General features: G+C 45.5%; 1 protein-coding gene across 1 annotated transcript in view; it reads right to left on the reverse strand.

Annotated features, from left to right (window-relative positions):
• CACNA1D (calcium voltage-gated channel subunit alpha1 D) overlaps nt 1–27,416 on the reverse strand; it is a 320,553-nt gene that overhangs the window by 144,433 nt on the left and 148,704 nt on the right. Inside the window, exons 4-5 of the mRNA XM_082849132.1 lie at nt 13,035–13,174; nt 3,123–3,265 (exon numbers count right to left, since the gene is read on the reverse strand). Coding sequence (XP_082705258.1) covers nt 3,123–3,265; nt 13,035–13,174 — 283 coding nt within the window. The remainder of the gene's footprint in view (nt 1–3,122; nt 3,266–13,034; nt 13,175–27,416) is intronic.

Consider the following 27,416-nt stretch of genomic DNA (forward strand, 5'->3'; position numbering starts at 1 on the left):
GCAACTGTCCACCTGGTGAGTCTGATCACTTAACATGAAGGGGGTAGTGCCCTGAGGCTGAAACGTGGACCTGAGAGATGAGGGAGGGACGTGGAAACCTGGGAGCTACCCACGGAGCAACACTGAGAACCATGGTACAGGAAGAGAAAAGACCATGGGAACAGGGACAGCGGGGCAACACTCTGGACTGGGGGGAGGGAAGCAGGAGCCGCAGGGAGAGCGGTCGGCAGGAAACCAGAGCCGGACTAGATCCAGCCACCTGACGCCCCTGCACGTGCCCCTGCGCTCCTCCCACCACCGGGACCTACCTCAGCTTCCACTCGACTAGCTCACTCTCTTCCCCCTTTTTTCTTTCTCTTTCCCTTCCTCTCCCTGCTGTCTCTCCCTCCTCCAAACTGCCCTTTTCTAGTATCTTCGCACTTTCCCAATACATATTCAAACAATGAAAGAACAGAAGAGGCTGAGATGCTACAATTAAATACGTTAGAAGTCAGAACACACCAAGCAAAAATACTTATCAGCGATAACAGCAAAAGTTCGCCTTGATAAGAAGCACATGGGAAGATCTGGGGGATGGGACGGGGAGGGAAGGGCGATAAGAGGGTTTCAGACTCGCAAAGAACCTCCTTCCAGACTTTCATTAAGACAGAACTCCTACATACTGTCTTCGGATACTTAAATGTTCAAGTGGTTTCTTTCGGAGAAAAAATGATCAATCGGATGACTTTTAATGTTTCTGCCTTCTATAAGGAAAAGATGGAGGGGAAAAGAAACATATGCTCTAATCTACTTGGGCAAGGGGCTTTTTGTTTGCTTTTTCATTTGGGTTTGTTTGTGTTTCTTTTTTTAAGACATGGATGGGCCATCCAAAATCATCATCCAGCAGTTAGCTCTTCTCAGCTGTATGGCAGTGAGCCCTATGTTTCATAAGTGTGTCTATGTTTATTGTAACTATTATATTTCAGATTGGCCAAATTTATGAAATAATGAAATTGTATCTTATAGTGAATGTGTACACTTTCATGACATTAGGCTCCTTTGTATATAACCAATGTGCACAACAGATCTCACAGGACTCTAACCAAGGAGGCAGTGAAATGGACCAGAAGGAACAGTGGGCCAGGAACTAGGAGGCCGCCGGTCTGGTCCTATTTGGCCACCCCCTAGCCATGAGAAGCTGCCCAAGGTTTCGATGACCTTCCTCATCTAAAAGATGGTGATTGTGGACCAGATGATCTTGAGGGTTCTTTCCCATTTGATGGTCTAGGATTCTGATACATATTTATCAGTTACCTGTGTGGAGCTAGTTAAGAGCTTCACAAACATCTGAAGGACTCTATCTGAAACACATGTTTACCTTCCAGTGAATGAACATATATTCACATACACACACAAAATCATGTCTTGTAGGACAGTCTGAGTTCTCTTGAGAAGGGATTAGACAACTCCCAGATCAGTATAAACAGTCACACCTTCCCAGGCATTTTTAACAACTTCAAGTATATAAGAAATCACTAGTCCACAGCTGCCAACTGCATGGGAAAGAGCATGACGCAGGGCCCCTGACCCATCTCCCCAAGGCCCAGCTGGCTCTGATGAGAGACGTGGCTGCTCCAAGGCAGTTAATGAACATGAGCTGAGAAAGTCCTCACACATGACTCAGACCCACAAAGCCACTGCACCCGCATGTCTGCTCACAGCACATACTGCAGGCAGGCTGGCCTGTCATTTGCTCTTTGGGGGAAAAAAGTTGCCGTGGTTACTCTGAAATTAGATTAAGCTGTAACAACTGAATCTGAAACCTCATGTTTGCTCACTGAACTTCTCATTTAATCATGTTACAAGTAACAGGGCCAGTCATTTCCAAGGTATTCCGATTTTTCTCAATTGCTTCCAGAAGGTTCTGTGGTTTTGACTTGTGCTGATCTTTTTCAATGAAAATAAAGGAACAGTCTGGAAAAACAAGTACACATGAAACACCACTTCCTACATTTTAAAATGTTAAATTTGAAATTTTTTTTTCCAGACAATTTTTGGTGCGTTCTGAGTGCCAACAGGTTTAATAAAAATTTCATGAAGAACTTCTGGAGAGGCAAAAACATGATCTGTGCTCTTTTGATGGCTTTATGAGCTGTGAAAAAAAGGCACAGCCTGCAATCCCATATCTGTCCTGCAGCTGGAAGCAGGCAGCCAACTCACAGCCACAGTCCTTGGAGAGGCACTAAAACTTCCACCGTCTGAAGTTCCCAGTAGGGATGTCCTATCATGAGTAGAGCCCAGGGAAGCATATGCCACGCTCCTTACGGAAGTTCCTGGCCAGGGCACAGATGGGGCATCTGTTCCAACTCAGGTGGCACTGAACCTGGCCTGGAGATCTGGAGCAAGAAGCAAACTAGGGCCTGGCACAGACAGGGAGAGTAGGCTAGTGGGTGATACAGCATCTCTCACACTGAGGGCCCTCTCTGTGCTCCAGACCTTGCGCTGAAGGCTCTCCCTGCGTTACTGCATTCAGACCTCACAACCACCTTCAGGCAGGTGCTACTGTGCCCTACATACAGGGAGGACACAGAAGCATTCACCTCTTCACCCCCGAGTGAGACGGGCACAGTCCCTCCGTGCGAGAGTTAAATAGACTTTCAGGATCCCAGCCCCCTGCTGCTCTCACTTTGAAAAAAGGCAGTCAGTTGAGGCCTCCAACACCCTCATCCCCATGACCCACCACGTTCAAAGGGACAGGCCTGAGAGTGGGAGGAGCTGATGGCAGCAGATGTCAGAGGACGAAGACCAGACTGCAATCAGGAGGCCTGAACTCAAGGTCTCCTGCCACCACCCACTTGGTCTCTGCACGAGAGAGGCTTCTCTCTAATATAAAATCAGGAAGACAACAATCACTACTCCCCCCTCCACCCCCCTCCACCCCCGGTCGGGGCTGTCACGGGGACCCGAAGTGACAATACAAGCAAAAGTGCTTTGTAAATGGTGAAGGCCTCCATGGTCACCTGCTGAGCCCCTGGCTGGTGCACAGCAACTCACCTCATCGCACCCTGTTTCATAATCCCGAGACCCACCCAGAAGGATAAAAATCAACAAACTTCTGGCTTTAGGAAACGAAACGTGCTTACTGGGCACTCCTGATACTAGTCGAAGTGGTCGTAACACTCGAAAGGCGCGGAGGGCTTTGACATCAAAGCCTCCCGATTTGCCACTGGAGTGGTTGCCGCCTTCTGTTTCTTTGGTTAATTGTTCCAAAATTACACTAAACAATCTGAAAGAAGAAGAGGGGAAGAAATGTTAGAGTCTGTCACCCAGGGAAGCAAAACAGGATGCTGAGAGTACTTATTTCTGAACAAGGGCCAATTCTGTCAGGCTGCTGCTTAAGTAGAGGGAAGGCAAAGCAGAGGTAAGAACCAGGCTGTGACTCCTGGCCGTGACCCCTACATCTAGAAGGACTAGGGATGGGGACTGATCTCACCTGTTTTCTTGCCAGTGGAGCATCCTAGCATGTCAGCGCCCTGGCTCCCTGCTGAATCCCCTCTTCCAATGATGACGGTGGAATTGCCCCAGCAGCTGCCATTTATGAGGACTCACCGTGTGCTAAACACTTAAAATTATCTCCTTAATCCTCAAAAATGTTAGGCAGTGGGAGTTATCATGAACATCATTTTACACGTGAAGAAACAAACTTGGCGAGAACAAGTAACTCGCCCAAGGCCACAAACTAGTGGCAGAACTAAAACCTGAATCCAGGTATGTTCGACGCCCTTAGATTCCGTAAGGGCAGGGAACTGTAGTCTGTGTGTTCATTTGTTCATTTAGTCTGTTCCAGCCTAGTGCCTAGAACAGTTCCTGACACACAGGAGGCACTCAAAAAATACGTGATGAATAAACAATGAATGAATGAATGACTCCAAAGTCCCAAATCTTAAACGATATGTTATGCCACTTCCAATACAGTCACTGACACATACACACCTCCACCTCCACCTCCAAAGGGCTGTTCAGGGAATGATGTAAATCACAAGATGCTAAGGAGCTGTGCAAAGGCCAAGAGCAGAAACCTAAGAGAAGGTATTAAGAGCGTCATTTTCTCTTTTGAAATGTGAATAATATTGTATCTGGCAGCCACGACAAATTTTTCCCTACTCTCAGAAGGCTTTTCGGATAAAGCTATTTTCAGGCAATCCGCTCATTTGACAGTTACTTTTTTGCTCTTTCAAATAAACATTTGTTCTTTGGAATTGTTGCTTGTTTTTCAGAATAAATAGAGATTTGCCCGTTTCAAATAGAATCAACTCTGGCCAATCAGATTGTGGAAATGATTGGCCCAGCAACAAAGAAAAGGTTTCCAAAGTTTAATTAGCAGCAAAGCAGAAACTCTGCACCCACTGGCGTGCCTCTGGATGGCCAAGACACTAAGTCCATAAAACACAGGGTGGTCCGATTACAGTCCTGATGGGGCACAGTCATGTCATTCTGGGGTGTTTAAAGACAGGTCATCTGTTTTAATAACAGTACCGCAATGAGCAATGAACCTGGCGGGGGGTGGGGAACAGGGAGGGAATAAGTCAGGTCTTTACCTTTTCAAAGCTACAGAAGGTGGGCTCTTTCTGGTTATGACTGGGGAAATATATCAGATTTATGATAGGTCTCTCTCATTAGCATAGTTTTGTAATTACTATAAACCCCTGCAGCAAGGCTAAATAAAGTTAAAAGTCTCCCCTCCAAAACAAGTTCACAGTGTCATAAAAACAAAGCAAAAGGAAGAAAGAAAACCTCAGACTCTTCTGAAATGCAGCAGCCACAGGAATTTTCATCCCAAAGGGTTAGGAAAATAATTTATGCAGGTGGTAACTTAAGATTGCTTTCAAGTACCAGTGTACCTTTGCAATGTACACTTTATGGCCCTTTTATCCCCTGTTCTTCGGTGATGCCTTGAAAACAGGTGAACAATGTCTCTCCCATCACAGAGGAGCCTGACTCAGAGAGGGAAGCCGGCTGCTGTTTCCAGACAGCTGGAGGGCTCAAGGGGTCAGGGCATGCTTCCATTCCTAAGAGTTAGGAGGCATTAGGAAAGTCCCTCTCCTCCTCTGGGCCTAAGTTTCCTACTCTGAAAACTGATGAAATGATCCAGAGCCCCGCCCTTCCCATTCTAATATTCTGTGATTCTACTCCTCTCACTGCTCCCACCCGAACAAAGTAAGTACCATGTGCCTGAAGAGATGCGGACAAGAGGAGAAAGTATTTGAGCCTAGACTGTTATTAAAAGTTTACCCCAAGACAGGAAGAAAAGGCAAGGAGCTACCCAAGCTGACACAAATTAGAAGCACCAGAATGAGCCCCCCATGTTCACAAAAGCTTAAGTGATGAGCTTGAATGCTTGAAATACATGTTTATTGAGAAATTTAGAGGAGTGGGATAAAAGTTCACTCAGATCAAACTCTGCTCTAAGAGAATTATATCAGCTCCAGTAGACACGCTGAACCTTCCTATGGTCACATTATTAACAGTTAACATCTTAGAAATATCAATTACTTTCTTGATGTCTCTGTTATTGGGAATCTTGACAAAAGCAATAGGTCATTGTTGACTTGGAACGGAAAATCCATTGGATGAAGACAGAGTTGGCAGTTGGCAACTTCAGTGAGCAGGAGTTTGATTCAAGGGAAGACATAATAATTTTCTTTTTCTTTTTGAACTTTTCTTCTGCTCTTTGACTACAATTTAGTACGTATTTTAGATAAAAGGTAATCTGATGTTCTAAAGTTTTTCATATTTAATGAGAAAAAAAGACCAAGTCCAGTTCGACTTTAGTTTCCTAGATGATTTTTTACTTTTTAAACCAACTTTATTGCAGCTTAATTTATACATAATAAAATTCACCCATTTAAGGTGTACAATGAGATGAGTTTTGATGAATGCATAAGCCCCAGTGACAAACACCACAACCAAGACAGAGAGCCTGCCCAATGTCTCAAACAGTTCTCTCATGCCTCCTACAGTCATCCTCAGCTCAGCCTCAGGTATCCACTGACTTTATCTGGTTTATCACTTTAGGTTGTTTTTTCCTTTTCTAGAATCTTACCTAAATGGAGTCATACAACATGTTCTCCTTTTTGTTTATCTTTTTTTGTTCTCTATGGTTTTGAGATTCATCCAAGCTGTTACATTTATCAGCAGTTCATTTCTTTTTATTGCTGACTGATATCCCACTGTATGAACATACCACAATGAGTTTATCCATTCACCTGTTGAGGAATACTTGGGTCGTTACCAGTTTTTCTCTATTATGAATGAAGTCTCTTTGTGAACAGGTATTCTCATTTATTTTGGGTAAGTACCCAGGATAGTCCTGGTAATAGGGTCATATGGTTAGTGTATGGTTAACACTGTAAGAAACTGGCAAACTTTTCCAAAGTGATAGTACCGTTTTCCATTTCTATAAGCAGTGTGTAAGAGTTCCAGTTGCTCCATATTTTGGTTAAAATCTGGTATCGTTGGTCTTTTTACTAATACTAGTGGGTATGTAGTGCTATGTCACTGTTGTTTTAACATCTTTATTGGAGTATAATTGCTTTACAATGGTATGTTAGTTTCAGCTTCACAACAAAATGAATCAGTTATATATATACATATGTCCCCATATCTCTTCCCGCTTGCATCTCCCTCCCTCCCACCCTCCCTATCCCACCCCTCCAGGCGGTCACAAAGCACCGAGCTGATCTCCCTGTGCTATGCGGCTGCTTCCCACTAGCTATCTACCTTACGTTTGGTAGTGTATATATGTCCATGCCTCTTTATCGCTTTGTCACCGTTTACCCTTCCCCCTCCCCATAGCCTCAAGTCCATTCTCTAGTAAGTCTGTGTCTTTATTCCTGTTTCACCCCTAGGTTTTTCATAACATTTTTTTTTTTAAATTCCATATATATGTGTTAGCATACGGTATTTGTCTCTCTCTTTCTGACTTACTTCACTCTGTATGACAGACTCTAGGTCTATCCACCTCATTACAAATAGCTCAATTTCGTCTCTTTTTATGGCTGAGTAATATTCCATTGTATATATGTGCCACATCTTCTTTATCCATTCATCCGATGATGGACACTTAGGTTGTTTCCATCTCTGGGCTATTGTAAATAGAGCTGCAATGAACATTTTGGTACATGACTCTTTTTGAATTATGGTTTTCTCAGGGTATATGCCCAGTAGTGGGATTGCTGGGTCATATGGTAGTTCTATTTGTAGCTTTTTAAGGAACCTCCATACTGTTCTCCACAGTGGCTGTATCAATTTACATTCCCACCAACAGTGTAAGAGGGTTCCCTTTTCTCCACACCCTCTCCAGCATTTATTGTTTCTAGATTTTTTGATGATGGCCATTCTGACTGGTGTGAGATGGTATCTCATTGTAGTTTTGATTTGCATTTCTCTCATGATTAGTGATGTTGAGCATTCTTTCATGTGTTTGTTGGCACTCTGTATATCTTCTTTGGAGAAATGTCTATTTAGGTCTTCTGCCCATTCACTGTTGTTTTAATTGGCACGTCTCTAATTACCAATGACATTGAACACCTTTTCAGGTGCTTGTTGACCATTTACATATCTTCTTTTGTGAAGACCTATGCAAATTTTTTTCCCATTTACCTTCTGGGTCATCTCCTTGAGTTATAAGAGTTCTTTATAAATTCTGAATACAAGTCCTTGGTATGTATTGGGAATACAAATATATGTATTGGGAATATTATTTCCCAATCTGTGCCTTATCTTTTCATTTTCTTCACAGTGTCCCCTCTGAAGAAAAGTTTTAAATTTTGATAAGGTTCAAAATTTCAATTATTTCTTTTATGCCAAGTGCTTTTTGGGTCCTAAGAAATCTCTGCCTACCCCAAAGTCATAAAGATTTTCTCCTAGAAATGTTATAGTTTTAAATATAGGGCTATGATTCATTTTAAGGTAATATTTGTATACAGTATGAGGTAAGAATGGAGTCTTCTTTTTCATATGGATAAATACTTGTTCCAGTGCTATTTGTTGAAAAATGTTTCCTCAACCCATTGAGTCATCAAGGCACCTCTGTCTAAAAACAATCGATCACATCCATATGGGTTTATTTCTAGACTCCCTATTCTGTCCCATTGATCTTTATGTCTGTTCCTTACTCTAATATCACACTGTCCTGACTACTGGAGCTTTATAGGAAGTCTTAAAATCAGGTTCCAGATTTGTTCTTACAGATTTCTTTGTCTAGTCTAGAGCCTCTCTAATTTCCATATAAATTTTTGAATAAATCTGTCCATCTCTACAACAATCTTACTGGGATTTAGATTAGGATTCAATCTATACCTCAATTTGGGAAGAACTGATATTCCAACAATACTGAGTCTTCCAGTCCATGAACATGGTACATCATTCCATGTATTTAAGTCTTCTTTAATTTCTCTCAGCAGGTTTAGTCATTTTCAGTGTACTATTTACCCCTAAATAGTCCATGGTTTTTGATGCCATAGTAAATAATAATGTCATTAACATTTTATTTTCAAATTGTTCATGACTAATATATAGAAATTCACATGCTTTTTTATACTGACGTTTTATCCAGAAACATTGCTAAATTCATTCAAAACATATAATTTAATATGATTTTAATCTTCTTAAATTCACTGAGACTTGTTTTATGGCCCAGAATATGTCCTTCTTGCCGAATGTTCCATATGCATGAGAAAAGAATGTGTATTCTGCTCTTGTTGGGTACAGTGTTCTAAAAAAGTCAATTAAGTCAAATTGGTTGATGGTACTGTTCAAATCTCCCTATATCCTTAGTGATTTTCTGACTAGATGTTCTATCAACACTCCTCAAGGAGGGGTATTAAAATGTACAACTGAAGATTTGTCTATTCCCCCTTTCAGTTCTATCAGGTTCTGCTTCGTATATTTTGAAGATCTGCTATTGTGTGTATGTATGCATAGATACAGGCACACACACACACACGTGTGTCTGTGTATATATACACACTTAGGATTATTACATCATCTTCATGAAATGACACCTTTATCATCATAAAGTGTCTTTCTTTATCCTTGATAATAGTCCCTTTTCTGAAGTCTACTACGTTGGTTATTAATATAGCTTTCTTTTGATTAGTTTTGCATGATATACATTTTTCTGTCCTTTTACTTTCAAATTATTTATGTCTTTATAAATTACGTTTCTTACAGACACTATAGAGTTGAGTGTTGTTTTTATACACATATAAAATCTGATAACCTCTGGATTTTAAGTAAGGGTGGATTTTAAATAAGGGTGAGTTTAAATCTACCATCTTGCTATTTGTTTTCTATTTGCCCTGTCCATTGTTCCTGTCTTCCCTGTTTTAAAAAATTGAGATTTTTAAAAATTCCATTTAATCTCCAATACAGACTTATTAGCTATACCACTTTATTTCTCTAGTGTCTCCTCTAGATCAAGTGTCAGCAAAAGTTTTCTGTAGAGCACCAGACAGTAACTATTTTAGGAATCGCAGGCCATAGGGTCTCTGTCACAAGTAGTCAACTTTTCCATCCTAACACCAAATAGCCATAAACATTAGTGAGTGTGCCTGTCTTCCAATAAAACTTAATCTGCTAAAGCAGACAATAAAATACTTTGTCAGCGTTGGGGGGCAGGGGAGGCAATAAACTCTTCTTGTTCTATGGGCTGAAGTTTGCTGGCCTGTGCTCTAGGGTTTACAACATACATCTTTAACTTCTCATGGTCTACCTTCAAATGACTCCACCAACTGCAAAGCACCTTCCTATAGTATATGGCTATTTCCTTGTTTCTGTCCTTTGTGCTACTGTTGTCATATATTTTACTTTTATAGATGTTATAAACCCCCCAATACACTGCTGTTATTTTTGCTTTAAATAATCAATTACTTTTAAAAGATTTTAAAATGAGAAAAATGTTTTTATATTTACACATGCACTCATCCTTTCTGGCATTCTTCATTCCTTTTGTATAGATCCATGCTTCTATCTATTGTCATTTTCCTTCAGCGTGAAGAAATTCCTTTAACATTTGTTAAGGTGCAGGTCTCCTGATGAATTCTCAGCTGTGGTTTGTCTGGAAATTTTCTTTCTTGCTTCAATTTTTAAAGATATCTTCATTGAATAAGATTTCTACGTGGACATCGTCCCCTAGCACTTTAAAAATGTCAATTGTCTTCTGGCTTGCACAGTTGCTTGGCTTTTTCTCTACTTTTAAGATTTTCTCTTTATCTTTGCTTTTGAGCCATTTATGATCATGATGTGCCTTGATGTAGCTTTCTTCACGTTTACTTTGCTCGGGCTTTGTTGGGCTTCTTGGATTTGTGAGTTTATATTTTCCATCACATTAAGAAATTTTGGACTATTTCTTCAAATATTTTTTTCTGTCTCCCTTCTATCTCCTATCTTCTGGGACTCCAAATATATGTATGTTAGATGACTTGATATTGCCCCACAGGTCACCAAGGTGGTATTCATTTATTTTCCATCATTATTCTTTGTATTACTCCTATATCTTCAAATTCCTTGATTATTTTCTTCTATTGAGTCTAATCTGCTGTTAGGCCAATCCAGGGAATTTTTCATTTCAGATATGTTTTCCAGCTCTCAAAGTTCCATTTGGTTCTTTTTTTTACATTGTCCCATCTTTTCTCACTGTAGTCATATATTCCTTTTAGGTCCATAAACATATTTATAATAGCAGTTTTAAAAGTCCTGTAAAGGAATTCTCCACTAATCCCACCATGTCTGTCATTTCTAGGCCTGTTTCTATTTCCTGCTGATTATGGGTCACAATTCTTCACATGCCTAGTAATATCTGACAGGATGCTGAACACTTTAATTATCTGGATTTTGTGGTCTTCCTTTAAAGAGTGTTGAGTTTTGCTTTGGCAGGCACTTAAGTTACTTGCATGTCAGTTTGCTCCTTTTCAGGCTTCTTTTCAAATATTATTACTAAGGGTTCCAGATGGTTTTTACTCTAGAACAAGAGTTGGCAAAATTGTTTTGTAAGGGTCCAGACAGTAAATATTTTAGGCTTTGTGGACCTAAACCACACAACTCAACTATGTAAACAAATGCTTGTGACTGTGTTACAGTAAAACTTTACAAAAATTGGTAGCAGGCTGAATTTGGCCCACTGACCACAGTTTGCCAATCCCTGCTCTAGAGTTAGTTAGCCCGTACTACTAATGGCCCTTCTGGGGTCTCCACTGACAGTCCAGGGTGTTCAACGAGGTCTTTCCACTCTGGTTGGTCATAACTTGAACAACTCAAAGACCTATGTGAGTCCTAGTTATCAGTCAGCTATAGCCCCCCAGATTTTCTTTTTTCCCTACTCGTAATCTTTGCCTGGCCTTATGGACTATCATCCCATGTAGGGTAGCTTAGTCTTTAGCCAAAACTCAAGACGACCCCAAGGCATGCTTACAGACCTCTTTCTCTCAATATCTCCCTCGCCGCTCCCACATCATGCCTCTCAAATTTCAGCCACCTCAGCCTCCCTGAACTCGTCTCTGTCTCTTCAACTCAATGAGACTATCGCACTCTTCTTGGTTCCCTGTCTTTGTGCTGTATGAGAATCCGAAAAATGCCTCCAAACAGAAAGATGATTTGTAGGGTAGAGACAAAAGAAATGGGGCTAAGCAGCTCCATACTCTAGCTGAACAGGAAGTCCAGGGTCAGGAGAGTCACAGCAAGATTATTCCAGAACCAAGAGACCTGTAAGGCTCCTGCTTGCCACTCCTTGTTAAAGTTCATCAAATACAGGAAGGTATGATACGTATCTTCATTTTAGTTCATGCTGCACTCACTACCTCTGCCACAATACCTTAGAGTCCAATGTACTCGGGTGGTTTTTGCAAAAGTTAACATTTTTCTCCATAAGTCTAATCATCCTGCTGGGCTAACTCTGGATCCCACTTTAACTTCCTAGGTTTGAAAGAACAGGCTCAAAATTTATCTCACTCTCCCAATATCCAGCAGTATTAGTCTCCCACGAAAAGCTAAAGGATTCATGATAAAGAATAATCCAAAAGAAAAATCACCTTGCTCAACTGCACAAGTCATTTGAATGAAGTCATGGAGATAAAAACAGAAAGGCCATTTAACATTCTCTCTATATAGGAGAAAATATAATTTTAGGAGCAACCCATTTTACAGCTAGGCAACTAAGACTCAGCAAAGGAATAGATCTTATTTTCCTATGTGGGTGTTTGGCCCAAAGACCCAGCATTCCTCCGACACTGATTCATTTTCTCTTGCTGGAAACACTTCCAGGTGTTGAAGGACCAGAATAACACAGGCCACTGTTTTTCTTTTCTTTTTTTTTTTTTCCACTGTTTTTTATTTTAACATTCTCCTTTAACTGAAACTGTTGGTGTCTTCTTCCTGTGGCAGGATTCGGGGAGAAGGCTTGATTCTTTGCATTTTCTGGTTTATTTCATTTCATGTCGGATATCTGATATTTTTCAAACACTTGTTTTGTTATGTGAAATGGGATAGTAGCGTGCCACGTCTTTTCTCCCAACTCAGCAGAAAAAATTAATAGCTTTCCTCAAGGGATGTTAAATAGCAGAGTACCTCACTGCTATGAAGGATTTATTACTTTTTTACTGTTTTATTTTGGTTTTTTAACTTAATGGGGTGTTAAGCGTAAGAGCTGTACACGTTGGACTCAAAGCACCAGCAGGGCTGGCCTATTTGTGGAGGCCCAAGGCCCTGTAAGATGAACCCTGTCACATCACAAGCTGAGCTTAAACTTCCTTCCTTAACACGTTACTGAAAGAGGGAGTAACAACAAGAGAATTTCAAATTGGTTTCTGCCCAGAGACCGACAGCAGCATCATCAGGCTTCAAAGAACTCCTGACACGTTCTGGCAGCAATCATTGGCACGAAGGACCAACCCTGTTCCTTTAAAATACTGTTTTCTGTTACTCCCCACCTCCCATTTCCCCCCCCCCCATTTTCCCCCCCCAAAAAAAAAAAAATTCCTCAAATAAAAGGGACTTACCCTACTATTACTATAACAAAATCCAGTAAATTCCATCCATTTCTAACATAAGCATTAGGATGTAGCAATAATCCATACGCTATAATCTTCAAAAATGTTTCGACTGTAAAAATAATCAGGAAGGCATATTCTACTTTTTCCTGTGAAGAGAAACAAAGAAATTTAAAAAAGCGGGGGGATGGGGAGGAAGAAAAGAAACAGGGATTAGATCAGTATCTCAGAGATATAAACATTCTTCTCCAAGCAAAGTTTTAGTATGAGAAATGGAACAATTAACACTGCACCTGGAGCAAGAAGGCATTTTAATTCTAACACTGAATTTCTCATAAGCAACTAAGTGTAAAACACTTTTCATCAGTGGCTATATTACTGCACTTTGCAACCTGCCTTGTGTGTGCAGTGACTCTGCCTAGGACATAACAGCACGTTTGTTATTTGCACACATTTGCAAAATACAGCGTGTTTTCCTCCCAAGATTGCCAAATCAGGCCCAGAAAAGCACAAGGATGCAACAAAGATTCCCACAGGGCTTTGAACAGAATATCCTTTGGAAGAAAGCAAATTGCATCTGCTTTGACCCTCTCTTCCTCTCGGGTTTCCATCTGACTTCTAAGTCAGGATCATCTTTGTCACTGAGCAGCAAGGTGACCTCGGCAAGTCCCTCCAATCCCTTGGACCTAAGTTTCCTCACCTGCACAGTAAGGGGAGGGGATTCAGGACAGCAAGCCCACAGCCTCCTTGCTGGCGTGCTGCCTCTCCCGGCTGACACTACTTACTGATGGGTCACCACGCACGTTCCCAGGGAGCCTGGACTCAGCCCCTGAATCCTCCTCTTCTTCCAGACTCAGCAGCCACTCCCATTTGACTGCCACAGACCTCCGAGATGCCACCCTCAGGCTAGAGGGCTCTCAGGACCTTTCCAGTTCCAACTCATGCGATTCCATGAGCTGGAGAAAATGCATCCATCAGCAGGTCTAAAAATGTTGGCTCTTTCCTCTTTTACAAAGGTTTTCTTTATACAGCTTTGGTTTCAATAGAAATATAGACCACTGAGATGTGTGCGATTAATTTTACAAGAGGCATTTGCTGGCAAAAAGCTATTGAAATAATAACTAAATGAAAACTCGTAAGTAATTAAAACTGTCCCATACAGCCCATAAAGTCCCCTGCTGATATTAATTCCCCTCTGTGAGACCTGAGGAAAGTTACCAATGCCTCAGGAAAATGGAAGTCACAGAATTCATTTATTAAGATACTTGGCGCAAGGGGGTGAATAAATTTGGCTCAGGAAATGCCTAGTGAGCACCTCTTCTGCGCGATGGGCCCCACACAGGAGCCAAGGTAAGAAAAATGGCTCCACTGTGGTCCTATCTTCGAAAGGTTTAGTCTGGTGCAAGAGGTGGGGGTTCAATTGTGGTACACAGAGGACATCCCAGGAGAGGGAACTGACAAAGAGCAGCTCTGCACCTTCATAAGCAGTTCTGCCCTCTGATAAGGCCAAAGGGTGAGACCACTTCTCCCCTGCAAGGACTTGCTTTGTTCCATGTGAGCACTTTTTTGCCTAAGCCACCCTGGGGTCTAGCCGTCCGCCGCCAGAGTGCCACCCCTCCATCGCAGACGAGTCCCAGTCCCGAGTGGGACTTCACCGAGTCTTACCACTGCATCCTTCCTCTTTACCAGCAGGGAAACCATCTAACCCCGGCGGTACCCCAGGCTTTACCCCCATTATCGACTCCCCACTGGTCACACTGAAAAGCCAGTTCATCGGTTCTCCCCCCCCCCAACTTCCCTGTATTCCTAACGTGCCCCCAGAGCACCCCTTGATCCTCAGAACACCATCCTAGCGGTCTAATAAATTCCTCTGTGGTGTCACTTAGCCAGAGTCAATGTGTTTTCAATTTTAAAAGCCTAGCTCATCCCCAACCTCCACACTCACGCTTCGTCCAGATCTGCCATCAGGTCCTGCTCTCAGCCTGGCTCATCTCATCCCATGCACCCCGCACCCCTCAGCAGGCTGCGAGGCCTTCTCGGACCACGACCTACTCCCTCCGCACAGCCAGCCACATCCTCCAGGCTGGGGTGAGCCGCTGAAACCTCCCAGAGGAGCAGCGTGCGTGCCCCCTCGTGCCACACGCAGACCTCCAAGGACTCCTCTGTTTACTCTCTACACTCCTTGTGAGCCTCGTGAGAGCAAGGGCTCGTCTTCCCGTTCACTGCCACATCCCTGGGTGGTGGGTTCCCACGAGAGGTGCACTCAGGCCACCGTGGATATTCTGAGGAATAGAGACTGACTTTGCTACTAGCTACAGAGGAGAGATCCAGGAAAGCTTCAATGAGGCAGTGACGCTAACTTGGAGAGCTAAAAGGAAAGGCCGCTCTGTTGCTTTAACAAGAAGCAAAAAAATCCCTGAATAAACCAATCTGCTGTACTCAAATTAGATCCTGACCACCAAAGGTAGATCGTCAACATGTTTTTGCGAGTTAGAGTTGTAAGGGAACAAGGTAAGCTGGAAACAGCACGTGGATTTTACAATTCCTCTTCCCGTTTTATCCTTTCTGCTTTATTTACTGGGCCAGACGGGGAAAAAAAGGCTTTTGCTGCCATCAATATTCATAGCAGTTATATCCCTATATCAACACAGCGCTATAGTGCAGAGCAGACAAACAAGACAGGGAACAGAGAGTACACCTACCAAACACAGCTTGTTTTTCCTCTTTAGCGTTTACTTACAAGTAATTTTGCCACAATAATACAAGGGCCATTCGTGCAACTGAATTGTTTAGGGTTCTTTTATCCCCCTCTCTCATCCTCCTCTCTCTCCTTTATGAAGACTTTGGTTTCTCTTTCCAAAATCCTCAGTGCATTACTTGATGGAATTGACTATAAGAAATATAACCTTGCTGTAACATGATTCTTTCTTACAGAGACTCTACCATGGTGCCAGGTGAACAACCACAGCCTGGAGAGCACGACAGACCAGTCTGCCCAGAAGCCAGTGTCATCCTGGTCCCCAGTCCTGCCATTTAAAAGGACTCCAGGGCTTCCCTGGTGGCGCAGTGGCTGAGAGTCCGCCTCCCGATGCAGGGGACACGGGTTCGTGCCCCGGTCCGGGAAGATCCCACGTGCCGCGGAGCGGCTGGGCCCGTGAGCCATGGCCGCTGAGCCTGCGCGTCCGGAGCCTGTGCTCCGCAACGGGAGAGGCCACAACAGTGAGAGGCCCGCGCACCACAAAAAAAAAAAGGACTCCAGTAAAACAAATACACCTCCCCATTTAAGCAAATGTAGTGTTAAAAAAAAAATCTTGCAAAACAACAATCATGGGAAGGGGAGGTAATTACTTCACAAGAGGATTGTTCATTTGAGAAAAGAATGTTGGGTTAGTGATCTGAAAGGAAGCCGCCAAAAAGTCAGGTTCCTTGCAGGGTGGGGTGGGAACGTGCAACTGGCTGAAGGACCGTGAGACGTCGCACAGAAAAGATATGGAGTCAGCAGCTGGGATGGAAGAAACCACAGAAAGGATGAAGGAGTGGGATGGCTGAAAAGAGGCGAGCAAGGGCCCTCAAGAACTGAACATGAAATGAGGTGGCCCCTGGGCAGGGACTGCACCTTAAAAGCCCTAGCCCAGGCTAAACAAGAAGAGTACATGAGTCCTGCACCCCAGTCTCCCTGCATTTGCCAGGCACACTCAACCAGCCACCAGCAGGGATCCGCCTCACTAGCAAGGGATCCTGGGTGGGCAGGGCCAGCAAACCATCTTTTAAGAAAGCACCAATTCTTCACCAGAGACCACCCTATTATGTGGATGCAAAGTCCCCCACGAGACTCAAGTCACTAGAGAAATAAAGGCTTAAAATCAAATTCTGCAGCCTGATTTATCTTCTTTAAACAGTGAAGTTTCACCAAACAGGAGAGGCTCTAAACCAAGTCTCCAAACCAGTTAACCCCTCACAGAGCCTCGAGAAACAGAAACTGTCCACCGGCCGGGAATAGGAGATGCCAGGATCTCTGACTGTACTTGGTTGGCAGCTGTCCTATTTTTAAGCATCGCTTTACTAGTGCTGTGGTACTAACATCCATCCATCCACCATCAATCTACCCATCCGTTCATCCATTCATCCACCCATCCATCATCTACCCATCTATCCCTGAACACCTGGGTCCTCCTCAGAAAGCCTGACCCCTACCCTCACTGAGCTCCCGGCCTGCTGTCAAAAGATCAACAAAGGCTTGATGAGCCATGTAAGGTTCACCTCTCTGCTTTGCTCATCCACCCACAGGGCCCGAGTCTTTGCAGTGGTCTCCTGGCGTACACCCTGGCAGAAGGTACAGAGTCTCCCCTCCACACACATATCCCTCCTGTGTCCTGCAGTCCCGGGGTCCCCATTGGCAGAGATCATCTCTTACTGTCTTTGTAACCCCAGCATCCAGCACCATACACGGCACACATAAAGTACGCACAGGTGCTAATAGGAGGTAGAGAAGAAAAAAAGAGAAGGAATTAAGCAACAAAGCCAGACTGAAAGGGGACTATAAAAACATGAGAACTTGGGATTCTAGCAATACGTACCAAAAAGCAAAACAAGCAAGGTAGGAATCTTTCTAAGTTACCAAAAACCCTTCCTATGACACACCTGGAATCAACAGTCAGAGTGTAGAGACAATAAATAGCTGACCCCAACATCTCACAGGCCCTCTCTCTCAACCCCAGCCTGAGCCCCTGGGGAACGCCCTCGCCTTCCACCCTTCTGTACCTTCGGGCTTCCTTGCTTCTCTCCTGCAGGAGTGTCCACTCCAAATCATGGGCCGAGCTGCTCCCTCCCACTGTGTTCCCAAGTCCATGCTTTCCCTTCTCCATGCCTCTGCCCACGCTGCTTCACCCACCTGGTGTGCCTACCCCCGTGTGTGTCCACTCCCCTCTTTGGTGAGCACACAACCCTGACACGGCAGTAGCACAAGCCCAGCACAGGGCTGTGGCGAGAACGCAGGGCTTGGAGCTGTATCTGTGTTCTGCTGGCCCCAGCTCAGCCCCTGACTGACTCGGGTCCACATCCAGTTCCTTCGCTGTAGAATGCCTCCCCCCACCCCAACCCCCACCAATTCCCGCCTTTTCATCAGGCTAAGTTCTACTTGTCCTTTGAGGCTCAGCTTAAATGACACTTTCTCAGCAAAAGCTTTGCTGACCTCCCAGACAAAATTTGGGCCCACTGTCAAAGCTCACCATATTTCTGCATAGCCCTATTCACAATGGAAAATTTTAATTAAAAAAAAAACTACCTCTTTGATACTTGTCTCTCCCAATAAATGATAATTTCTTATAAAATCAGAGACCATTTCTATTTCATATGTCACTGTATTCCCAAGTCTGTCACAAAAATAGATACTGAGTATTTATAAATGAAGAAATAAATGAGCAAAATGAGAAGTTTTGACCAAACATTATTCAATAGCCCTTCCTGCTAAGACATTCCATAATTGTTTTAGTCAGCTCAGGCTGCCATAACAAAATACCATAGACTGGGTGGCTGAAACAAACAGAGGCTTATTTCTCACAGTCTGGAGGCTGGGAAGATCAAGGTGCCAGTTGATCTGATGTCTGGTGAGAGCCTTTTCCCTGGCTTGCAGATGGCTGACTTCTCATGATGTCCTCATCTGGCCTTTCCTTGGTGGAAATATACACACGGAGAGAGAGATCTCTTCCTCTTCTTCTCAGGGCACTAATCCCAACATGAGGGCCCCACCCTCAAGACCTAATCTAACCCAAATCACTTCCCAAAGGCCCCACCTCCATACAACATCCTACTGGGGTTGAGCTTTGAACACATGAACACGGTCGGGGGAGGGGGGGCAGGACACAGACATCCCACCCATAACAATACTGCAGGCCCCGTCCCAGGAAAACGCCCATGGCTAAACACCTGGGAAGAGCCTCACAGCTCCTGCTCTGCACCCACGGCCTCCCCACCTCTAGTCAGAGGGAGGAGTACCCACAAGGGCAAATCAGTCAAGGGTGATGAGAGGTCCAGGGCTGCAGGAGCACAGGTGTGAGGGGAGGGGGAGGATGAAGGGACTGAGGGACACCATGGACTTGGGGGTGGGAGAGAGAGGAGGTAAGGTTCTAAGGTTGGGTCTCTGTTTCTCGCCTGTAAAACAAGAAGCCTGAGTGGATGATGTCTTCCAGTGTGAAATTACAATTCTCTATGACCGGATGAGCAATGTCCAGACTCAGGCTTCAGAGGGAAGCCGTGTGAGGGACCAGGGACCCCAGGGAGGATAGCCAACCAGGAGCAGCAAGACCCAAGAGCAGCCATTGCCTTGTCAGGTGACCAGGTCACCCGAGGTTGCCCGAGAGACCCTCCCACCTGCTGCCTCACACATTCCAGGAGGTGCCCTCGGGAGCTGCGGCCACTCTTACAGGGTTCTGACGTGTGCTTCAACCTCCAGTAAACTCTACTGGGGATCACGGGACGGGGAGCAGCAGGCGGCCTCAGCTCAGAGTGCTGGGATGTAAACAGAGGTAATGCTTTCCTCTGCAGGTATTAATGAAGAATGTACTTAGAGGGCCGCCAATGGGTAGCTGATGCCACATTCACATGAAGAGACTGGCTGGAATAGGCAGCATGCCTTCCTTCTTCTTCACCTTTGGTTTCTAAGTTCAAATTGTAGAGCACATGCGAGTGAGCCCATTTCTTGTGGCACTCGGCTAAGCTATTTGCCCCTTCTGCTTCTGTTTCCTCATCCATAAAACCAGGATACTCACCCTTGCCCACTCAGGTGACGGTGAAAATCAGATTCAGTGAAGTGGGAAAGAGCCCTGTGAACCATCAGAAACTCACCATCAAAGGCCACCGGGACAGGAAGGGGCAAGGCCGCACTCCCGGGCTCTGGAAGTGGAGTCCCAGTAGGAGGACCAGGAGATGGGACAGAAACCTCATAGGACCGTCGCCAGCCCAGTGATCCCATGACCACCCAGGCCAAGCAGGGCCACTGCCCCGGATGCCGTCCAGAATGTACCCGAGATGACAAATGAAGGTGGCCAGCAGGTGGCCTGGCTGACCGCTCCATGGAGACCAACTTCAAAGCCATCTGGTCCATGGGAAGAGGGCAGAGGAAGCTGACAGGGCACTCTCGCTGGATGTGGCCTCACTCTTCGGCAGCACAGAGGCAGCTGCTTCTTGGCTGCAGGGGTAAAGCAAGCAGCTGGCAGGGGGTGGCTCCCTATGGTTCTTGCCAGCCAGCAAAACTTGCAGGGTAACAGCCTCTGAGAATTGCTCCTTTCCTACTTTCAGTCCAGGGGCCACAGGGGTCGGCATGTGACCCAGGTTACTGGTTCAGGGATAGGCATGTGTCCCAGTGCCCACCAACCAGGTCCAGTTAAAGCTAGTCCTGGGTTTCACTCAGCCACTAGGCCAGAAGTTCTGTCATTGGCTTGACTGAGCTCTCAGAGGCTATAAGCCTAGAGTTACCAGGGGGACATAAAGATGAAAAGCCAACACCTAGGGAAGCCAAGCCAAAAGATGAGGAGAGAGCCGAACGGAAAGAGGAAACCACCTAGCTCTGATGCTCCTGTATGAGTCCCTGGATCAAGCCGAACCTGAAGGCAAAACTCTCCCCTCACTTTTGGGCTTTTCAGTTACAAAAGCCAATAAACTGAGCCAGTTGAGGTTTGGTTTTTGGTCAATTGCAAACAAAAGTCCTAACTAGATACTGGGGGCCTACAGGATCACTCTGCTTCTCTGAAAGTTAAAGCACCTAAGAGGATCTTCAGCAGCTCCTCACTTCTCAAGAGATTCAACTGCTTGGATGATGCCTTTTGACCCACAGGCTCAGCGATGGTTCTCCGTGCACAGGACCCGTAAGCCCTGCAAGTCACTGCCTCTGGGACTTCATCTAGGCTCAGCTTTCCAGATTTCCTCCTTCCATCTCATCCATTCTCTGTTGCTGTCTTCAATTCCAACTGGTTTCTGGGACTCTACACACTCCTGAAAACCTGATGCCTCAGACTTGGCCTGCTTCCCATCCCACTCATCCTGGGACCCCTTGATAGTGGGTACATTCTATGGTTGGCAGCCATACACCTCCTCACCCAGCTTCACCACGAAGGCACTGCCCACCTCCACCCCACCTTGCTTGGACTTCAGGCACCCTATTTCAATTTAATTCAACCATATTCCCTGGGTATCTGTTCCACACCAGGTGCGGTCCTGAGCACTGGAGATCAAAGATGGCTAAGACCGTGTCCACGTCCTGGTGGAGGACAGCCGATGTATACATAAACATTTCTAGACAGAGCAGACGACGATCAAAGCTAAAGCCGAGGACGGGGAATCTCCCGTGGGGAGATGTGGGATGGCGCAACTAATTGTGTGTGGAGCGTTTGGGAAAGCTTCTTGAAAAGCAGAGGACAGTATCACATCTCAATTCCTCCATCTGGCATCCCCAAGGACCTCTACACAATCTGTCTATGCTCTACGTACCAACAAACAGCTGATATGTTACCCCACCGGGTGCAGGGCCTCTGTTCCACCCAGCTCCCTTTCCTCCTCCACGAACCCCTCTGCTCCCGTCTGTCAGCTCCCATAACACCCTGCATATATGTCACACTCACTGGACCCTCTGGTCTCTGTCACTGCTCTTCTCCGTCACTGAAAGCATTTTTTTTCTATTGATCTAAATCCTGCTCCACCCTTCCAGAGAAGACTGGGGCGTTTCATTTCCCCTGGGTGCTCTTCTGCCCGCCCCCCCTTTCAAAAGCACGATGCACTTATCGGGGAAGGCAAATGACCGCTGTGTGCCTACCGCCTCTGCTCCCCAGGCACCCCTGCAGCAGACACCCCTTGCCGGCCTCCAGCCAGCACTCCTCCGACTGCATCCTAAAGCAGCTTCACACGGTGCCCAATCGGGCATCACCCCCAGACTGGAGTGGGCATGTGAGTCAAAACTATTTGCCACCCCAGAGTTAAAAGTTGCACCACCTGCAGTTAATCATGAAAGTAAATCATAACAAATGCTTGAGCACCACTATAAAGCAATTATACTCCAATAAAGATGTAAAAAACAAAAAAGAGAGATACGTACCACAATGTTCATTGCAGCTCTATTTACAACAGCCAGGACATGGAAGTAACCTAAGTGTCCATCGACAGATGAATGGATAAAGAAGATGTGGCACATATACACAACGGGATATTACTTGGCCATAAAAAGAAATGAAACTGCGTTATTTGTAGTGAGGTGGATGGACCTAGAGACTGTCATACAGGGTGAAGTAAGTCAGAAAGAGCAAAACAAATACCGTATGCTAACACATATATATGGAATCTTAAAAAAAAAAAAAAGGTTCTGATGAACCTAGGGGCAGGACAGGAATAAAGACACAGATGTAGAGAATGGACTTGAGGACACGGGGAGGGGGAAGGGTAAGCTGGGACGAAGTGAGAGAGTGGCATGGACATATATACACTACCAAATGTAAAATAGCTAGCTAGTGGGAAGCAGCCACATAGCACAGGGAGATCAGCTTGGTGCTTTGTGACCGCCTAGAGGGGTGGGATAGGGAGGGTGGGAGGGAGATGAGAGAGGGAGGGGATATGGGGATATATGTATACATATAGCTGATTCACTTTGTTATACAGCAGAAACTAACAGAACATTGTAAAGCAATTATATTCCAATAAAGATGTTTAAAAAAAAAATGCTTGAGCACCAACTACGTATGAGGCCATGAAAGAAAGCAGAGAGAGGCAAGGCACTGCCCTGCTTTCCCGAGCTCTTGGTCTAAGCTGGGCAGGTGAACCTATGAGGTGTCGTCTTGTATTATTTGTAGATTGTCACTACCTTGAGGGCAAGATCCATTGCATCTACCTCTGCAGACCCTCTCACCGTACAGAGCAGAGAAATGAGCACTTAGCCTCAATAAATGCCAAGATGGCATCATCCACAAGAAAAAAGGAGAAAAAAGGCAGAGCCCGATGCTGCATGTCTGAGCACCTGGGCGGAGACCTTGTCTCACTGTCAGGGAGCCCCACCAGCAGTTCTGACACCCAGGCCCAGATCCATTCGCCTCTCCCAGGTGGAAGTACAGAGCTAGTCTTTCTTTCTTAACTGTGCCAGGCCTTTACATCCCCTTCTGACAGCTCAGGTCAAGGTAAACGGCAGTGAGATTATGTGCCCTGCGTGGGGCTGATCAAAGTAGCTTGCTGCCTCCCTGGGATCTAATGGGCCCAGGTCATGTGAAAACTGCCAAGCCCCATCATTCTATAAAAGAAGTCTTTTCTTAGTATTGCTTCATTTGCCTGACACGAACCAGATGCTCCCACGTGTCCACTTCCTCGGCTGAAAAGAAACGGGCAAACATTTCAAAATGGCAGGAACGGAGTAAGTTTAAAACCAAACATCTTCATTTTGACAAGAAAGCAGTCATTCCTTTTCTCCATTAACAGAGGCTTTCACATCTGTCTATGGTTAAATTTCCTGACATCTGAATTCTAAGTGTAATCTCATTTCACGCCCCCGACGCTCACTTGTAGCCCTATAAACACACCATGTGCACACCTGCACACAGTATCTAAGAAAAGAAACATGTTCCTATCTCTCATCTCAACTGATTCTCCAAACTACGGAGTAAGACAGGCAAAGACGGGATTACTATTTCCATTCACGTACGAGGGTCACAGTCAACAGGAACAACAGAGAGCAGTAACCGTGCCGTCTGGTTTGAAGAGACCTTACTGCACCCACCTGGTGGGGAAGCATACTTCCTTGCCAGTCCCATGGCCGCCAGGTCTCACCTGGGCTTTTATGGAGCTCCACCAGGACCTCAGCCTCGGGTCATCCAGGCAACTTGGACGGAGCAGCCTGAGGACGCACCTTGGGGGCGGAGCTGCCGACTGTCATAGTGTTGGTGCCTGGTGGGCAGTGCTGCCCCATTTAAGAACATTTGCAGCCACCTGTTCAGATGCACGCTGACCTTGTCCAGATGACAAAGAGCCTGGGGTCAGCTTCCAGATCTGCCCCTCACTGGCTTTGTGGACTCAAGCAAGTGACCCGACCCCTCCTTGCTGCTGTTTCTTCATGAAGTGAGAATACGAAGGGCAGAAGTGGGCCAGGTTTGCTGTTGAATGTGAATGAGGCAACACACGTAAAACACGCGAGCCAGGGTCCATGTGGCGCACACACCCATGGACGCTGGCTCACTTTACTGGTGCGTCTGTGTTACACGCTTCCCTGGCCTGGCCACGCCCCAGCAACAGCACAGGGCCTGGCACAGAGCACCTGCTAACTACTCGCTACGTGGGCACTGGGTCCAGGGCCCAGCTCGCTGCCCACCCTGCAGGTCTGCACACCCCCAGGGCAGGCATCTCCCCCCGCCCCAGAGGGGGCCGGACCGGGTCAGCACCTGCTCCTCTCTGAGGGAGTCAGACGCCCATCTAGCCCAGCTCCTACACCGCCTGGACTGTCCAGCAAAGTCCGCCTAGGGCCCATCATAGAACAGGACACTCAGGAGGTGAAACAGGGCCCAGATCCCAGGCCACGTGTCAACCGTGACAGCAAAGGTGGGTTGGGGGAGCAGGCACCATTCAGCTCACCAGGTGTGTCTCTCCACCATAAAAACCAGTCTTTGGGATGAACAACCCTCATTCACAGTCAGCTTTTCTCCAGTAAATGTAACGAGACCACAGGAACACAGATCATTTCTTTCTGAATAAATTCATAAAGTCATGAATCAGTGTTTAAAAATACATAAAGTGTGGAGTCTATAACTGAGATAAAATACGTGATACATTTATTCAGAAGATTAATCACTCCATGCCTATAATTCATCATTGTTTTAGTGTTAGAAAGTAAAATGAAGTTAATTTAAAAGACATTGGGTGGGTTAAAAACCAGGCACCACCTAATCGTGGTCCTGAAGTAGAAATCAATACCCAAGGCCATGACTAAGCAGAACTGAGCGTCTGCAGACCCACTCCAAGCTGGGGAGCATCCCTCGCATTGACCTGGCCTTGCCAGGCAAACCTCTCCCTCTTCTGTCACTTACCAGCTCCCAGAAGCCGGGGCTGGGGTGGCCAGCAAGGGGGTGCAGCAGGGGTGTCTGCCACCATCCCCCAAGCTCAGACCCGCACAGGCTTTCTACGAGCAATTCCATTCTCAGAAAAACTGGTGGCTCTGGAAGCAGTCACTAGAGGGGATTCTGTTTGGTCAACTGGCTAGGGTTAGTTCCTAACCTCTACTGTTCTTTTTAAGGTAACTTTTTATTTAGTATCTGCCTCGCTCCGGAAAAGAACTCTAGGCAGCAAGAATATAAAAATTTGAAGTAAATGAGTAAGAGAATGCTAGACGGCTGTTTAAAAGAAAGTGGGAGATCTACATGTAAGGGCAGGGAAGGATGTCTGTGATACATTACTACAGGAATAATGCGAATAACAGGATCCCTTTGATGTCTGAGGAAGTCTCTTAATAAGCCAGTCTGCAGCACAGACACCTGAAAATGAAAAGGCTTGCCTCTGAAAGCAAGATCACGGGGGACTTTCTGTCTCTACTTTTAGGTATGTCTGATTTGTGGTTTTCTCACTGAGCATCTTTAAAATCAGCTGGAAGTCTAAATATTTGGGACAAATCATAAGATGAGAAATTAAAATTAACAAGGAAAAGAAGATAAAATGAAACAGGAATAAGATCATGACAAAGATGTGCACTATGAACACATTTTTATTAATGTGTCTCTGAGATTTCTAACAGCTGATGTGGAAGGAAAGCAGACCAGTGACACAAGTCACCTTATCTTTTGAATGAAATTGTTTCTCAGAACAAAAATATTTCTCCAGAGGATTTGCTTAAAGGAATCCGCTGACAATATGAATTGAGCACTAATTATAGGAATTCGATTAATTTTTGCCTGTCTTCATGGAATGTACACCATAATGGAGAAGACGTTTAAAGTGGAATGAATATGAAGTTCATTTGGTGGTTTACATCCAGAAATTTTTGAAAAATGAAATAAAATAGAACGGAAACTATCGGAATGCATGGCAAATATGAGAATTTAGTGAGAGTAAGTGTATTTTCATCAAAGGCATGTTTTCAGATGATTTATACACAGATGTTTGGGAGCTACAATGTAAAATGTATACACTACCTTGGCCAGCCTCTCAAAAAAAAATGTTGACAAACAGAGCTCTGGAAGCCAATAATCTGGACCGACCACTGGACACCAGTGGGGAATAATAACCACTCTCTTACCGTCATTCTTGGTCACACACACTCTCCCCTTCCACACACACACCTATCCACAAAACCCCTGAAGTTAAAAGGTATTTAGAGAATCCCTAACTGTGTACAGGGCCAAACACCCAAGAAGCAAACCAAACAGTCAAAGAGAGTCAACCCAGGAAGGGATGGGAATGAGGCACACGTCCTAGGTGCGTTTCTGGAGGAAGAACCGAATCTCCACATAAGGAACCAGAGACCCAAGACAAGCTTGGGCAGTGAGTTCCCTGCCTGTCCTAGGAGAAGAAGTGGGGCCATCTTGGAAGTCAGCTGTCTCCAGGGTCACCTGGAGAGGAAGGAAAGGAGAGTAGCTGAGACCAAGATGGGAGCTTTTATGAGAAGGAAGAAGATACAGGCATCTCATTGGGGCACTGAAGGGAGGACAGGGTGGGGAAGGCTTTGAACCACAGATCAGAAGGCACTCCAGAGCCCCAGTAGCACCGTCCTCCAATAGATGGAGAAACTGAAACCCAGAGAGGGAAAGGGCAGCACCGGCACGCCGAGCACCAGGGGCAGGAAAAGCAGCAGAGGACGCCTGGGTGCTGGACGTAGAAAGGAGGGAAGGTTCTAGCAGATTTGATCTACCCCACAGCTTGCCCACCTTCCCTGATGCACCTCGAGTCCACATGAGGGATGGCTCATAAAAACCAGACCGGGACAGGGAGTGAAATGACACCCACACTGGGCCCTAAGTGGGGCATCAGGTCACAGAAGCAGGGTAGGGAGCATGGGGGCATGTGAAGACCTGGGCCATGGTCCCCACCCAAGACCGGAGCTCATAGGCCAACGAGAGTCACATGTATCCCCTGGCAGGCCCGGGGCTGCTTGCCGTCAGGCACACACACCTCCTAGATGGGAGCAGGGCGATCGGGGCAGGGGCGTCTATAATTCACACAGGAGCGGGGGACACAAGGGAGAAATGGGGTCCCTCTTCCCTAGCTGCTTTATGGGAAAGGTGGTTGGCTAGGGTAAAAGGCCCTCTGAGCTGGGCGGGCTCTGCAGGGCCTGAGGCTGTTCTTCTGAATCATGTTTTTGTGTCTTCATTCATTGGAGGCGATGAAGTCTTTCCCCAGCTTTCTTAAGACTGCAGCAATCTCCCAGAAGAACACTCTTTT

The sequence above is a fragment of the Leucopleurus acutus genome, assembly GCF_964270905.1.
Source record: "Leucopleurus acutus genome assembly, chromosome: 10".
In the NCBI taxonomy this organism is placed as follows: domain Eukaryota; kingdom Metazoa; phylum Chordata; class Mammalia; order Artiodactyla; family Delphinidae; genus Leucopleurus; species Leucopleurus acutus.